Source organism: Haplochromis burtoni, unplaced genomic scaffold (assembly GCF_018398535.1).
Source record: "Haplochromis burtoni strain Fernald_Lab_line unplaced genomic scaffold, NCSU_Asbu1 Contig_325, whole genome shotgun sequence".
NCBI classification, from domain to species: domain Eukaryota; kingdom Metazoa; phylum Chordata; class Actinopteri; order Cichliformes; family Cichlidae; genus Haplochromis; species Haplochromis burtoni.
Window position 1 is genome coordinate 374,530 of NW_024582686.1, and position 15,821 is coordinate 390,350.

At 40.3% G+C, this 15,821-nt stretch overlaps 1 protein-coding gene across 2 annotated transcripts in view; it reads right to left on the bottom strand.

The window, feature by feature from the left end:
• Positions 1 to 6,711: 6,711 nt before the first annotated feature.
• The window catches only part of rai14 (retinoic acid induced 14), a 61,499-nt gene continuing 52,389 nt past the window's right edge, over positions 6,712 to 15,821 (bottom strand). For both annotated transcript variants that reach the window (XM_042228473.1, XM_042228472.1), the window contains 8 exons: positions 15,294 to 15,395; positions 11,242 to 11,952; positions 10,554 to 11,032; positions 9,750 to 9,918; positions 9,472 to 9,639; positions 9,238 to 9,396; positions 8,796 to 8,861; positions 6,712 to 8,558 (listed from right to left, as the gene is read on the bottom strand). In XM_042228473.1, coding sequence (XP_042084407.1) covers positions 8,472 to 8,558; positions 8,796 to 8,861; positions 9,238 to 9,396; positions 9,472 to 9,639; positions 9,750 to 9,918; positions 10,554 to 11,032; positions 11,242 to 11,952; positions 15,294 to 15,395 — 1,941 coding nt within the window. In that variant the 3' untranslated portion in view covers positions 6,712 to 8,471. The remainder of the gene's footprint in view (positions 8,559 to 8,795; positions 8,862 to 9,237; positions 9,397 to 9,471; positions 9,640 to 9,749; positions 9,919 to 10,553; positions 11,033 to 11,241; positions 11,953 to 15,293; positions 15,396 to 15,821) is intronic.

A 15,821-nucleotide genomic window follows, 5' to 3' on the forward strand; every position in this document is an offset into this window, starting at 1 on the left:
TCTTGTGTTTGCAGTAACTTAACCATGGCTTCTATAACCACTCGCAATGCACTGCTTGCAGTGTTTCCGTGGTGGACCCTCCTGCTGAACTTCTCTGTGTCTGCTGTGTTGCGGTCTCCCATAGTGGTGAGTGTAATTGTACCTCAGTGACCTGGGTTGCCACCGCAGTGAGCGCTATGATGTCAGGGAACATCATCGACGTGCCCAGAGATGGTGTAGCATTGTAAAATCCCCTTTTAAGGGACCCAACTTGCTTTTCTCCGAGAGCAAGAAACCAAGGAGTCAAGGACGTAATTTGTGATGTCATTCTAGCGTGCGGCCTGGAGCGACAATCGAGATGATGTTTTTCAAGTCTTCAAATGTACGTTTTTTGTTTGTTTGTTTTTCTCCTCCCCATAGGAAATGTTCCAGTGAACAGCTTTTCCAACTTTCCCAATTGATTCTTTATGGAACTACATGATGGTCACACATTCTTTATCGTTTTTCATCGGCGTGGGACAGCACTAAATGTTCACATGCTGCACCGTATCAGCTGTCCTAGAAATGTTATATTGTAATGGCTTAATTTAGAGGGGATCCCTGTGGTTTTTAAAACTGCTAAAGATCAAATCAGGCCTCTTTCCTTCCTCAATCCCCTCCCATACTGGTCAGCGTTTCTACTCAGTAATGCTTTGTGGGCTTTTATGAAGAGCCAAAAGGAGACTACTCCAAAGAATCTTTGCATTAATATCATCTTTTATCCATTAAACATGGCCGTAAGGAAATGCACGACGTAGATTTTGGATGGGTTTGGTTTGGTTTCAGAGAGAAGTGCTTTTGAGTGTTCCCCATCAAAGGATGGCCTCTTGTTGAATTAAAACCTTGCTTTTCCACAGAAAAAAAAAAAAGCATGTGAACCCCCTCCTCCGTTGCCATGCTGTCACTTGGTAACACACTTAGACCAGTTTGTGTTTCCTTCAGTGTGTTTTCTACTTGCACACATGCTTGTGTGTTTGTGCTGGCTTTCACATGCATAAATGTGTGCGAGTGTGTTTGTAGGCCGCGGGCTGCAGGCGAGGTTACATCTTGCAGCAATTAAGCTGCATGCGTCTCTTACGCCCCTCCATTCGTCTGCTGCGGGGTCTTATTTCAAGGCCAGCCTGTGTTAGACAAACTGAGAACATTTGATGGCTTGGTGGCTGAACACAGCAAACATGTTCCACACATCACTTAATTATATGACAATAAAATGCGGTTGTATTAGATGGAATGCAAGTTGGCGCACAGCAGTGACAAACCGTGGAGATGTACAGCAGGGCTCAGGGGTGCAAATGTGAAAAATGAGGAGGTTGGAGATAAATGAGATAAAAAATTAGGTGAAGGATGTAAAGTGAAGACAGAAAAATTGGGACTGGAACCGAAAAAGCAGATTGAAATGCATAAAAATGTCAGACGTGTTTTATTTCACTACCATCAGACCTCCCATTAAAATACACATGTAAACACCCCTGTGGTCTCCATGTTCTTCCAAAAAGAGAGAGCGAGAGAGAGAGAGAGCTACGGATCAGTGAGAATTACTCTGGGGGGTTTTCACCGAGGCCGCTGATGACTTGAAAACATGCAAGTAGTTATCATGGCCGAAATTACTGACATACCGAAACCTTTAACTGTTGATAACAGGCCGGATGCCAAAAGCCAATTGTGCCTAGCATTTCTGAGAGGCACTTAACACAACTACATGTCACAATAGAATGGCTGGTCACTGAACTCAGCAGATGAACAACAGATAAACAATCTGTTGGAGGTGTAGAGTCGCAGAAGTTGTTTACGGAGACAATGCATCCACCGAGAAGATAGCTCTATTTTTTCCCCCGGAAACTAGTATATTTAGCAAGCTCTGCTAGGCCTGTAGAAGATGGCTGTAAGATATTCAGTCAGGAGATTCTAATAAAAGTAAATGTAGCAAATCATAAACTACAATTAGAACCTGGAATAGGTGGACAACAGTGCCACATGTATAGACAGTACAAATAATGAATGTAGCCATCACCGTAGCCCCACCCTCGTTAGTTTTTGACCCCATCTGGAACTTTACATCAGCCAGCTTTAGCAGCAAATTAAAATCCCTTGTTCGTGTGATGTTTTTGCAAGCTTTTTTTTAAAGCTGAATGCCAGTTGGTGACAATCACTAAAATTACTCCTAGGAGATTGAGAGAGACACAAGATATGATCGGTGTTCTCTATGCCTGGCACCACTTATTCATTTTCATTGTTCTGGTTGCATATATAAAAATATATTCTTTGTTAGGAGTAAAATAATCTGTCCATGGAGACTGCAGTCAATGAGAAATTGTAAGGGCTATTGGGGCCTGTTAGTGAGCCAAACCATGTAGCAGGAGGCACACAAGCAAATAATGAAGTTAGAAGTCAGAATTTGCTTGTCAAGCTAAAGTTCAGTTTTTCTTTTCACTCAGTAGAGTTTAGAACAGTTGAGGACCAATCCAGACATAAAAGTATCCCCATACTGTTGATCAGATACCTTTAACCTTTGCCTTAAAGGCTTGGTATATCAGGGGAGCAAATCAATATGCTTTCAGATGTGTGGCTACATGTTGGTGACCTTTTCCTGGATTATTATTTACTCGTTCGTTTTTTTTTTTTTAATTATTACTATTTCTCTGCTAATATACAGTACATGCTGATAAATATGTACCAAGCTAAACATAAGAGCCTGGTTAATCCCATTTAATCACCCTTAATTGTTGCTTTCAGGGTCACAGGAAGGCTGGAGCCTATCCCAGCTGCCATAGGGCAAGAGGCAGGATACACCCTGAACAGTTCTCCAGTGTGTCATAGGGCTAACACAGAGCAACAGCGAACCATTCACACTCACATTCACACCTACAGGCAATTTAGAAGCACCAGTTAACCTAACCCCACTAACTGCATGTCTTTGAACTGTGGGAGGAAGTTGGAGTACCAACAGAGAACCCATGTAAACATGAGGAGAGCATGAAGACACAGAAAGGCCTCAGCCAGATGATGGATTCAAACCCAGACCTTCTTGCTGTGAGGCAACATTACTGACCAAAATATTTTGAGCCCTGTAAAATTACAGATATATACAGCAATGTTGCTCTGCACACACTTTTACATATACAGACGACAAACTGTGTGCATTCTGTCTCTTTAACACTGCAATTTCACAAAGCAGAGAGGTTGATAGCAGACACAAGAACCTCTAAGCACTCACGGTATCAGATTTGATTAGGGCAGACTGTTTTGCACCTGGCGAGCAGACACAACAATGCCTGTAAATAAATCTTTCTGTAAACTCACAGCAGTTCAAAGACAGGCAAAAAGAGTCCCGGTCCAGATGTCATTATTACCAGCCGAAAATATTCGGAAATAATTAAGTAGGAGAACAACAGAAACAAATACACGACACTTACGCTGACATTACAGGCCAGCTCTCTTAGAGCAAGCATGCGAGTTATGACGCATGTTAGCAAAAAGCCATTCAACAATATTTACTAAGAACACAAATCCTGATTAGCCGGAAATACAGAGTTTAAACAAACAGCAAAAAAATCAACAAAAAAACAGAGGACATTTTAAAAAATGTGACAAGGTGGAAGATCAAAATACACGACTTTATTGCTGCCATTTTTAATCACTAGTAAGTTATGGTTGTCAAGAAAACTAACAAGAGGGCTGACCTCTTCATCAGCAGCTTCCTCTCCTTAGCCTGCTCCTCTCATGCCTTTGGCAACTGAGTCGAGTTTGTACGCTACTTCAGAAGAGAGTCTCAGTGGTGGATTAGTCATCCTCCTGGTGATTCAACATATACACTTGTCCCTCTTGATCTGCTGCTCTTGCTTCTCCTTGGGTTTTTTTGGTATTTTTTTGGCCACAAACTCGCCTCATTTCCTCCCTGAATGGGCTCCTTCAGCAACGGCCTTCCTCTCGTGGGCTTTGACCTTCTGGTATGATTTCTTCCCTTTTGCTTTACTCTGTCTCCTCACTTCTGAACTCTTTTTCACAAAACAGAGTAGTTGTTTATTTGTTTGTTTTAGGACATCTATGTTGTAAACACATGCTCAAAATATATCCAGGCTTGGTTTGGAGTTCCCCACGGTTCACCCCTGGGTCCCCAGAGATTTACTGTGTCATGGCTGAATCTTTCAACCTCTTAAATTTTAGTATGACAGTGGTGTGTTTTTATTGTCAAAGAGTGAGTTTTAGGCATGGAAACATAACTGACAAAATTAACGTCCATGATCACACTTTGATATCTTTTTTTTTTCACAAAAATACAGCTTCTGGTTTTGAGTATTTAAATAAAGATAGCATTGCAGATTAACAGATTATTTCCTAAATAAACCAACTATTAAAAAGGATGAAACTCAAAGTTTTTTTCAGTTTTAGCATATGAGATAAGTAATAATAAATGGCAAATTTTCATACTTAAACAGCTGCAACCATTAGCAGCAATAACATTGGCAGGATTTCACATTTGGCAGTAAAATACCTGAAATATATCTAATTATTTCATGTTTTATTTCCTGCTTTACCTACACTTGAGTCTTTGGAATAAGCAGATAAAGAAAAATCTACCTTTGTGGTGTCTTTATTCAAAGTTAAAGCTTCAGGAAAACTGTGAAAAATCTGTTGAACTGTAGTCAAGTAACCAAACACAAACTCGTAAAAGTTGGGCTCTACTCATCATAAATCATAGCCTCGAACTTTTAGCCAAGTTCATCCTGCCACTCACAGACTCCAGACTTGGAGAGTTTTCTGCAGCTGTGATGCTTGACAAATATGAGTCCTAACTGGATTAGGGCCCACTAACACCCAAGGCCTGAGGACAGAACGTGTGTGAAAGCAAGATTGAGAGGAAGTTGTCGTGTAAAGGCAGAGGTGTGTGTGTTTTTGCATCCTTATGTGGAAGTGTGTCTTTGCCTGCGGGCAGAACACAGGGCCAGGGCAGGAAACGAAGTAGTTGTGCCACCGGTTAGAGGAAACAGAATGGCAGATACATTACTCAAGAGTCAGACTGGCAGGACTTCTGAGAGCCAAAGCTGAGAGGACATTGAAGGAGGACAGAGTGTTGACATGGAGGCTGGTGGGCCAAAACCAACAGAAAAACAAACAATACATCCTAGATCATTTTTTTTTAAATTCCCTTGATATATTAAACTCTGAAGTGGAGATTTGTGGATATTTTTTTTTAGGAAAAAACAATCTAATGGTGATTCAAAATGGCCTCACTATATCACATACATACATTAGATGCTCTTTAAAACTCTACTGAAGTTATATAACACCAAAAGACATTCCCTTTTGTTTCTTGATGGTGTTGTTTGAAAGTCTTTTCCATACAAAGTGGTCAGTTTGGTTGAGATCTCAGCCTGCTTTGCAGGGTATCATTGTAAATTTTATCTCACTTGGTTGTCCCCTGTTAGATAAAGATATCTTTGTAAAAACCACCTATTAGGATATGAAAGATCTAGTGTTAGTGATGGCCGCCATCTAGTGGTCATACATTACCTGTCCAGTAATTGTTGGCTGGTGATCTTTGCCAAGCATATGTGTGAGTTCATGTTTTAATGACTCTGAGATGAATGAAGAAACCTTGTGGCTGATTCTCTCAAAGTTGGATCCAAAACGTGTGTTAAATCTAATTTTGCTAGAATGACTTGGTGTTTGCAAAGGAGTATTGTGGCCTGCGAATATTGAAGTTGGTCAATACTGGTAAATACTTATGAGGCCAGTGCATCCTGTTAGTCGAGTCACATATACAGAGGTTTTTTGTTTGGTTTTTTTTTGTGTGTGTGTTGTTGTTTTTTTTGGGGGGGGGGGGGATTCTACCAGAGGTGCTTGCTGACTAAAGTGCCAGATCCTTAAAGTGTTCTGGTGTACAAGTTCAATAGTTGGTTTGCGTAGAAGAAGTAGTAGAGAAGGTGCAACTCAACAACCACTTCATTAGGTGCACCTTGCTAATAGAATATTCACATGACAGAATCACACAGTAGCAGCACTGTGGCATGATGGTTAGCATTGTTGTCTCACAGTAAGAAGGTCATGAGTTTGAGACCTTTCTGTGGAGCTTGCGTGTTCTCCCGTGTCTGCATGGGTTCTCTGGGTACATAGTGGGGTTAGGCAAGTAAGTGATCCCCCCATACCATTAAACCACAACCAGCACCCTGAATTGTTGATACAAGCCAGGATCGATCCATCTTTACATGTTGTTTACGCCAAATTACGACATTGCTTTGCAAATTTTATAGCAGAAATTAAGACTCCTCAGACCAGGCAATGATTTTTTTAATCTTCTGTTGTCCAGTGTTGGCAAGTCTGTGCAAATTGTAGGAGTCCATTTCAATAAAGGTTACTTTTCTCTATAAACCCTAGAGATGGTTGTGTGGGAAATCCCAGTAGATCAGCATCAGTCACCATACTACATTCAAAATCACTTAAATCACCTTTCTTCCTCATTCGGACTCTCTGAACTTCAGGGGGTCGTCTCGGACATTTCTACATGCCTGTTGAGCAGTTGAACGTGTGTACCTAATAAATAAACCAATTATGTATTGTGTTATGTAGTGTTCAAGTATGATCCCCAATCATATGATTTACTGTTACCTTCCTATTAGCTATAAGCACTCAGTCATCACTCATTTTCTGGTTAAATGCTACTCTTTCTTAATCATAACAGAAAACAGATAAATGTGCAGTATCTTCAAAATTTATTATGTGGATAAAATACAGTTGTCAAACAAGTTTCTCTTTTTACTACAAAAGTGTTAGAAAAGAAACAACCAACAGGACAAGTTGCTTCTTTGTTTCCCTTTCTTGGTAAAAACGTTTCAGTCAAGGCTTAGAGAAAACGAGAAGAACTGAAGACAGGCATACGATCAAACAATTCTCAGACGGGCGATAAAGACCTGGTCAGTGAGAAACAAAGGTCAGTCACTTAGATACAATTTAATTCAGTATGACTCCAGTTAAACAGTGAACGGGTTGTGCATTTTAAAAGTGTCCAATAGAGTACACTGTACAGTGTTTTCCTGCACACACACAAAGGAGCACTGAGAGAAAGAACAGTATTACAAACTGAGGGAAAGGGGGGGGGGGGAATGCAATTTCTGGTAAAGATAAATAAATTAAAAGATGGTACAAAGAATCCTGTTGAAGCTGCTGTAGAACCAAAAAAAAATACTGTGTGATTACAGGCACATGATAGAAGAACTTGTGTTTTGTTTGTACACAACTCAACCATCTGATATCAAGCAATACGTTTTACATGCTTTTCATGTAAGAGATTGCAACTCTTAGAAGAGTAGAGGGAATATAAAAAGTAAAACTCTTATCCCCCTCTGTGTCAGAAAGACAAAAATATTCAGCCCACTGCTGGACTTTTGTTACAATTCAGATTTGTTACTTTTTTACTACAGTAAACAGTTAACCCCTCGTATGTAAAAATAATAATAATAATAATATTAATATTAATATTAAGAGGAAAATGTTCTAATTCAGGTGCCACTGGAACAATAGTGCGTTGTTATATTCGAGGAAAAACATTGACACAAAACAAGGACATCTAAGATATCAACCCTTATCATTTAAGTACAGTTATTTAAAAAAAAACAAAAAAAACACGACAGGGTAAAACGGCTCAATAATTATTATTTTTTTTACATTTTTTTTTTAACTGATAGGAAAAAATCAAACAGCATTTTGCTTTTTCTACATACAAGTCCAGCAATTTTTGAGCTGCTGTAGAGCAAAGACTCATGCAATTGTTAACACAGCACAAATGATTTTAATTCTATCGGGAAATTGTGGACAGTTAACATTTTACAGCAAACTCAGATAATACTAACACTGCTGTATCATAAAATAGACACTTGAACAGAAACGGACTCACTGTTTTCACTGGGCTGATGGGTGCATGTGTGGAACTGCATGTGATTTAGGGTTACTGCACATCTTCAGTGTAGTGTTAACATGTACACACTTTAAATTTGGCTGGTACACACACGATAAACACCTGGTTCCTCTGTTTATCTGAATTATCAGTGAGCTGATGAGCACAACCCTGACCTGACAAACATGCTAACATTAACGCCCCAATTCCACCTGGTATGAACATGCACGCTATATCTAGATCCTGACAGCCGGTCCATGAATGTTTGCATTCATCCTGGTATTATAACAGCCTCTCATTGTCTTGATTGTGCATGCGATGTGATTAACAAGATGAGCTGGGAGGACACGGCCGACTTCAACTACATGTGCGTTCACATTACAGTAAGCTACCTAGACATGTTGATACCAGGTGTAGGTTAGGTAACTGGGTCAAAATGATATTAGGTAAAGGCAATGAGCACCTGATTGTAAACCAGTTCCTTATAAACAAACCCTCAAGCTTCATCCAGAGGCACCGTGTGTCTGACAACATGCTTTTGGTAAAGCACTCCCTGCTTGTCTCAGGAGGCTTCGTTGGCTTGGCTTGGCATCTTGCACATCATCAGGATCTGCTTCAAGGCTTTCTGGACGTCCTCGTCCATCTGACCCTAAAGGTCCAAGACAGACGGTCAGTTAGTCAACTGACTAAAAATAAAGAAAACAACTGCTAAAGTGATTACTAGGTGGATAATATTAAGTGACATTCATTTGAAAAACCTTCCAACGAATCACAAACAAAAGTATCTGAATGCCTGACTTAAAGTTAGTTAGGGTGACCTGATCCCTTAAAAGTGAACATCATTAAGCTGTAGTCCAAGAAGACATAAACAAATGGATGGACTTACCTGAACAGCATAGAGGAGGTGCATTCTGTAAACTGACACTACTTCACTGTGTTGCTTCTTTGACTCCTAAAAAGACATGAGGCAAACCCAAACTTAACAACTGTACTTTATTTATATCAAAGCTAGTGTAAGTAATTTACAGAGCCCCCAGAAGGTTGCACTGTTGTGACTCCAGTAAGGAATAAGCTCATCAGATCTCTCTGATTATAACTGAAGCCTGGGGGTGGCAAACCTGGGAATGTGGCTGTTTCCATGGCTGTGCTTTGGCTGTTATACGTGTGTGTGTGTGTGTGTGTGTGTGTGTGTGTGTGTGTGTGTGTGTGTGTGTGTGTGGGGTGACAGATTGTGCTGTAACTTATTACAAAAGCAGTTTAAGGGAACATTTCTGTGACCTTTGTGGAGCTTTTAAACCGATTCGCTAATTATTAATGAGAAATCTTACAGCAAGCTGGTACTGCAGTTGTTTGATTTGCTGCTGCATCGTCTCGAGTTGCTGATTTTGCTGCTGTCGTTTGGAGGGGGAGCAGGAGCTGTAGGAGAGCTGTGATAGGCTGTTTAAGGCATCCTTCAGTTTCACCACCTCTCGAGACAGGTCATCTATCTACAACAAGATAGAACAAGTTGAACAAGTTCACCGTGAAATGAAAATACTTTTAGCTGCCATTTCATTACTGACCCTCTTGTTCTTTTCTCTCTCTGATGCAGTGTGATTCTCCACCAGCTGTTTGAGCTGACACACAGCATCCTGGGACTCGGCCAGTTTGGAGGTCAGCGTCTGGTTCTCCTTCTCCTTTGACATAACTAGCTCCTGCAGGGCTTCTCGCTCTGCACCATTATCCCGTGCCTGATGGATGGATGAGCGGTTAAGATAAGTGTTAAGAATAGATAGTACTAAATGTTAGAGAGAAAAGAGCCTTTGGAAAGTGGATATGTTGTTTTTGCCTATCCTCCCACCTTCTGCCAGGCATCAGCAGCCTCCAGGGCCATCTCATCCTGCTTCCTGAGGGCCTCCTGGAGGAGGTGTGTCAGATGGTTCACTTCACCTTCCAGCTGCTCCCGCACTGTGTCATGCTCCACGCGGGAGACTGAGTCATCTGGGGTGACATCCTTCTCAGCTGTCAGCCTGTTTGTGAAGGGGACACATGGTAGTAAATAGAAGTACATTTTATTCTAGCAGGGAGGAACATTTAATGGAAATGGATAAACCCAGTAACCCTGTAATTGATGTGAATATATTTTAATATCTTTTATTTTTTTCATTTTCATATTTTAAAAAAAATTAAATAAATGTATTTCTCTAACAATCAAGATTAGTCAGCTTGTTTTTTTTCTTTCATTAACTTGCCATTCTACAGATATACATTCCTAAACAAGCCAATTAGTATTAGCTGATAACACTAATACTAGCACTCTATTACCTCATTATGATCACTTTTGGCATCATTATGCTAAACTTGAGGCTGCTACACCACAAGACCTATCGGTGATTTTGTGGTACACTATGTGCATCCTTCTTTTATATATAGTCTGTGCCTTAATTTTATACTCATTTACTGATAATCATTAGTACAATATTAGGTTCTTTTACTTGTTATCATTTCACATTATCCAAAAGGTTATTTATACAGGTGCGTCAATGTATAAGTAAGATTTTTGTTGTAGCCAACCAAGGTGGAGCTCAGTAAAAAATAGGAAACATGTTCATCATCAAAATTTGACATATTTAGTTTTGTGTTTGTGTCGCTATTTTTCACTTACCTGTGTTGAAGAGCCTCCACCTGCGTGGTCTTTTGATGTAGCTCCTCTTTCAAGGCTTCCACCTCATTTTCCAGCTCTTTGATCGCATTACCCAGAGACGACATCACCTGCATTTGATCAGCAAGAGCCACGGAGCTCTGTGCCTGAACCTCTGCCGCCTTCCTCAGTAGTGAAATCTCCTCTTGAGCAGATGAATATTTCTTCTCAGCCTCAGCTAGCAGCCTCTGCAGCTCCTCCACCTTACTGTTTAACACCTGCACGTGTTGTTCCAAAGTTGTAGAGGGGGAGGTACTCTTCTCAGCTTGAGCTTCAGCCAGCTGTTTCTGAGTGGCATTGAGCTGATTTTTGGTTTCACTGTAGGAGCGTGAAAGTTCCCTGCAGCGGAGCTGCAGTCCAGTGATTTCCTCATCTCGGGCAGCCTTCATCTCTTCAAAGTCTTTGGCTGCCGATTCAACAGGCACTGTGCCCTTTAGAGCCTCCTAAGCAACAGAAAGGGGATAAATTGCAGGCCATAAAGATGAATGATATGTGGCAAACTGCATTTTAAAAAGCAGTCTAAAGAAAGAAAAAAAAACTCTGCTCCTCTGATATCAGCTAAATCTTGAATTGTCAGCCTCAAGCAGAGATGAAACAGACTACAAAGGTTGGACAAATCAATTTTGTTCATATAGAAGAACCCTGCATTTACCTGGAGCACCCTGACTTCCTCCTGTGCCTCCTTGTACAGCTCCTCAAGTTGTGCTGCCCTCTGTTCTCTCTCTTTAGCGCTCTCTCTATCATCCTCCGTCTTCTTCAGTGCCTCTTCCAGACGTTTGATATGTTGTGTTGCTTTATCTACCTCTGACTCTGATTGGGCGAGCTGGGCCTTTAGCTGCGTTACTTCATGTTCAAGTGTGGATGATGTAAGCCTCTGGCTCTCCTGGCCTTCTCTCGTTCCCACCTGTACTCTCAGATTCTCCACTTCCTCCACAGCTTGGTGGTATCTTTCCTGAGTGTCAGTCAGCTTGGCTTGCAGCTCTGCTAGACTCTCCATCAGCTCTCTCTCTCTTCCTCTCTCGCTTTCATTGTCCTCTCTTTCCCTGCTTCGCTCTGGCTTCAGCTGAGCCTGAAGCGACTGGTTTTCCTTCCTGGTTTCAAGCAGTTTTATCTGAACTTTCTCTAATGTCTGCCTTAACAATCTGATCTCCTCTTCGCCTCCTCCTCGTAGTTTCTCCCTCTCTTCTTCCTCCAGTATCACAGAGTCAGCTCCTGGATCTTCCCCTTCTACTTGAGTGGTGGAGGGGACTTGAGGCAATGACTCAAACTCATCCTGGGTAGAGTGGAAAGATGAGTTGGAGGCAATGCTGTTTGGACGACTCATCTCCTTCAGGTTTTCATTTCCTTGGAGGGATGGATGTTTCTGTGGGATGAGGGAACAGGCAAAAGTGAATGAAAGTGAGTGAGGCTGGAAATACAAAAAGCTGCAGCTATGTTTTTCTCTCACATTCGCTTGGATTGATTAACTACAAAGAAAAAAAGAGGTATTTATTAGACATGACACGATACCACTTTTTATGTCTGATATCGATATCATAAATGTGGATATCTGCCGATACTGATATGAATCCGATATAGTGTATTTTGTAATCAATAAAACTGTTTTTTATAAATATCTTGCTGCATTTTGTATAAGTTCATACTCAAGTTTAAATAAACAACAACACTAAAGCTATTCTGTTATACCTGTATGCAAAAAATACACTGCACCCAAAATATTTCATAGTTCAGCAACACTGATCAATCTATCAATCTATATTAGGGGCGACCGTGGCTCAGGGGGTTGGGAATCGCATCTGTAACCGGAAGGTCGCCGGTTCGATCCCTGGGCTCTCTGTCCTGGTCGTTGTGTCCTTGGGCAAGACACTTTACCCTACCGCCTACTGGTGTTGGCCAGAGGGGCCGATGGCGCGATATGGCAGCCTCGCTTCTGTCAGTCTGCCCCAGGGCAGCTGTGGCTACAACTGTAGCTGCCTCCACCAGTGTGTGAATGTGAGAGTGAATGAATAGTGGCATTGTAAAGCGCTTTGAGGGCCCAAAAAGCGCTATATAAATCCAATCCATTATTATTATTATTATTAGACTTTATACAATTATGGATTTCTATACATTTAATCAGATGACCACTTTGGTTGTAAGATTCAGATAATTATTTATTAAAAGTAGATTTTAAATGAGAATAAAAAGAAAAGTATTTCTTTGTGCCCCCCTCTCCCTGTTAATGCCCTACCTGGCCCCCTGGCAAAACTTTGCTAGACCCGCCCCTGCACAGTTACCAGCTGTCAGCTACATAGAAAAGGATCCTGGTGTTATTTGTCTCTCAGAAACAGTTCATAACTTCCCTTCAACTCATTCTTGTCACCTAAAAGGTAAACCTGTTTCTCCATCACTGTTCAGCTTTGATGATTCAGTAAGGACATCTGATTTCATCTTCATGTTTCCCTCTCACCACATATCCAAACCGATATAATGAGCAGTAGCTTTTACAGCCGTGGCTCCAGCAAACACCAGCGAATACTAGAAAGTAATATTAAATCAATTCTAACAATAGCTGATCACGCTTAAACGTGCTGTTGTTGTTTATCCGCTGGTCTCCTCTTTCTGGCGCAAAGTGGGCGATAAACAAACAAGAAAAACGGGACTTGCGACAGAAAAGCCGACCAGCTGATCATTGATCAGTTTCATGGTTGAAGTAGCAACAGGGGAGGAAGGGGGAGAGAATGAGAGAAGAAGAGGCAGCTGTGCAGCAAAAACAGAATAACTCCAGCTTTGTGTCTTTTTTCCATTCTAGCTGAAGTACGGGACAAATCGATTCCTTTTCTCCTCAATATGAAATTCCGATGGCCAGTCCAGCTGTGGCTCCAAATATCAGTTGTTTAGCTTAACGTGGAAATACTATTCAAACATTCAGAGATGAACTTATACACATTTGCTTTACTTCTCTGGGATAGTTTTCTCCGAAATTAAATGCCGCGGTTTGGAAGCATGTAGCGAGGCTCCAAATGCTCCACCAGACCGCCGACAGGTCTCGAAGAGACAGCCGCTCTATCACGTGACACATACGATACATAATATCGGATTGGTCCATCTCTAGTATTTATATAGCTGTGGGTGTCTTAAGTCAAATTTTTCATATAAAATATTTTTTCCAATTTATATTTATAAAAAAAATTATATGATTATGAAAATACACTATAAACTTTCACTTTTCTATTCTTACTGAACACTTAGTGCACTTCTTACTACAACCCACAGCCAGTGGCCATGTTTTCTTTCTATCACACAATCTGGTGGATTCAATCTCAGCCACATTTACACAATTTTAGGGCACAGTCACTTTATGAAAATACCACAAAGCTGGGTCAACTGTTTAATTTGATCAGGATTGGCAGATTAATTAATAATGCACACACCCACTAAATTAACAATTAAATATAAGATATTACACAAATGGATTATTGCTCATTTACTCAAGTGTACTGAGCAACACTTAGCAGCATTAAGGGAGGACAGGAGGGATAATTAGAGTGTCAGCTTTATTCATTTAACCTCCTAGGACCTGGCGTCCACATATGTGAACATCACATTTTGAGTTACTTAGACCAAAATATTTAATTTTGCTCTACTAGGGCCTGATATCCACTTATGAGGACATTATACTGCTACTGTTTTATCAAAATTTTAAACGAATATCCTCATATGTGGCTCTCGTTTTTCTTAGGAACAAAAAATCAGGTAAAAAAAAAAAAATCTGGTGATTCTTTGTTTTTACACTTATTGGGTCCCAATCAGCCCAAATATCAAAGAGAAATTAAAATGCATGCCGTGGTAGAGTTCGGGTCTTAGGAGGTTAAACAGAAACCAGTATTGAGTAATATTACTTTTAAAAGTAACATTAAATTAAAACATGTAAAAGTTGGACTACGTTTTGGTTACCAGAAATAAACACACCGTTGCACGTGACACATAAGCCAGTAAGGTCATTGCACTGATGCATATGCACACTATAGGTTGCCTTCTTTTAAGAATGTGCAGTTTGCTGGTAATCCTGTTGTTGTTGTTGTTGTTAGGCTGAGTTTTTCTGCAGTTTTCCTAGTGCTCCCTGGCATTCAGCTAACCATAAAGAGTACACAAGTTATTACCTTTTTAATATGCTTTAAATAAGCTCTAGGACAAAACTTAGAATGGAAACACAAACAAAAGTGTAATTATTCTGTGTGTTTATTAATGTGAAAAACGGAACAAAACAATAGTATACTTGTAAACTGAATCCTGTTGTTCGAAGTCTTAAACGCTTTCAAAAACCACCGCAATCGTCTTCGTAAGCTTTTCAGGCTCCGGCTTAAATCACAAACAAATGTCACGTAATCTGTAGTTAAACTGACACATTCCTATTTCCTAAGTGTAACGAGCACGCTCAGTAAAGAGGCATTCATCATCTTCATGATTTCCCGCCGGGCATAAAAGGATCAAACACCGAAATACTGTAAGCCAACTTCTTCTGTGCTTCTGTTTTTCTCTACTTCCTCTACATTATTTGTGGTTTGTTAAAAAACAGAAAACATTTTTTTTAAAAATCTATCACTTTAAACAATCTGCAGTAGTAACCTGGCTTAAACAAGCAGTTTACTGTTGTTTCGTTGATTGTTTTTGGTTGTTTGTTTCATAGCTAAACTCCTGAGCATGAATGAATGGGTTACATACCTTAAGTTTGCTTGCAAGTTGCTGGTTTTCCAAAGTGAGAGCCATAATCTTGGCTTGCAGAACAGAAACCAGAGCAGCAGACGCTGTGAAACTTTGCTCGGCCTGCCAGGACATACGCACACATACATTCACATACCAGACTGAAGCATAAAGACAACGCTAAGGACCACTACCTGCCTACTGAAAAACAACACGAGTCGTGGCACGTCTTAAGCTTAGTATAGACCTCCTTCAAGAATGCTGAAAAGCTGTTGTGTTTGTTTAGCACTAAACTACAAAAGCAGGCTGGCTTCTTTGTAAACATATTATACGTAGAAAACTGTTTAAGATTAATCTAAAGTTAAAATATTCAGTTAAAAATATGCACAACACAAACATCTCTGATTCAAGTTTTTCCTAAATGCATGAAAAGAGATTAACTTTCATATAAAATACATATAAATGCAGTATATTGACTATGTGGGGTACTCACATGAACAAGGCATGCTAATACTTATTATTAATTTAATTATTTTTCTCCAGATAATT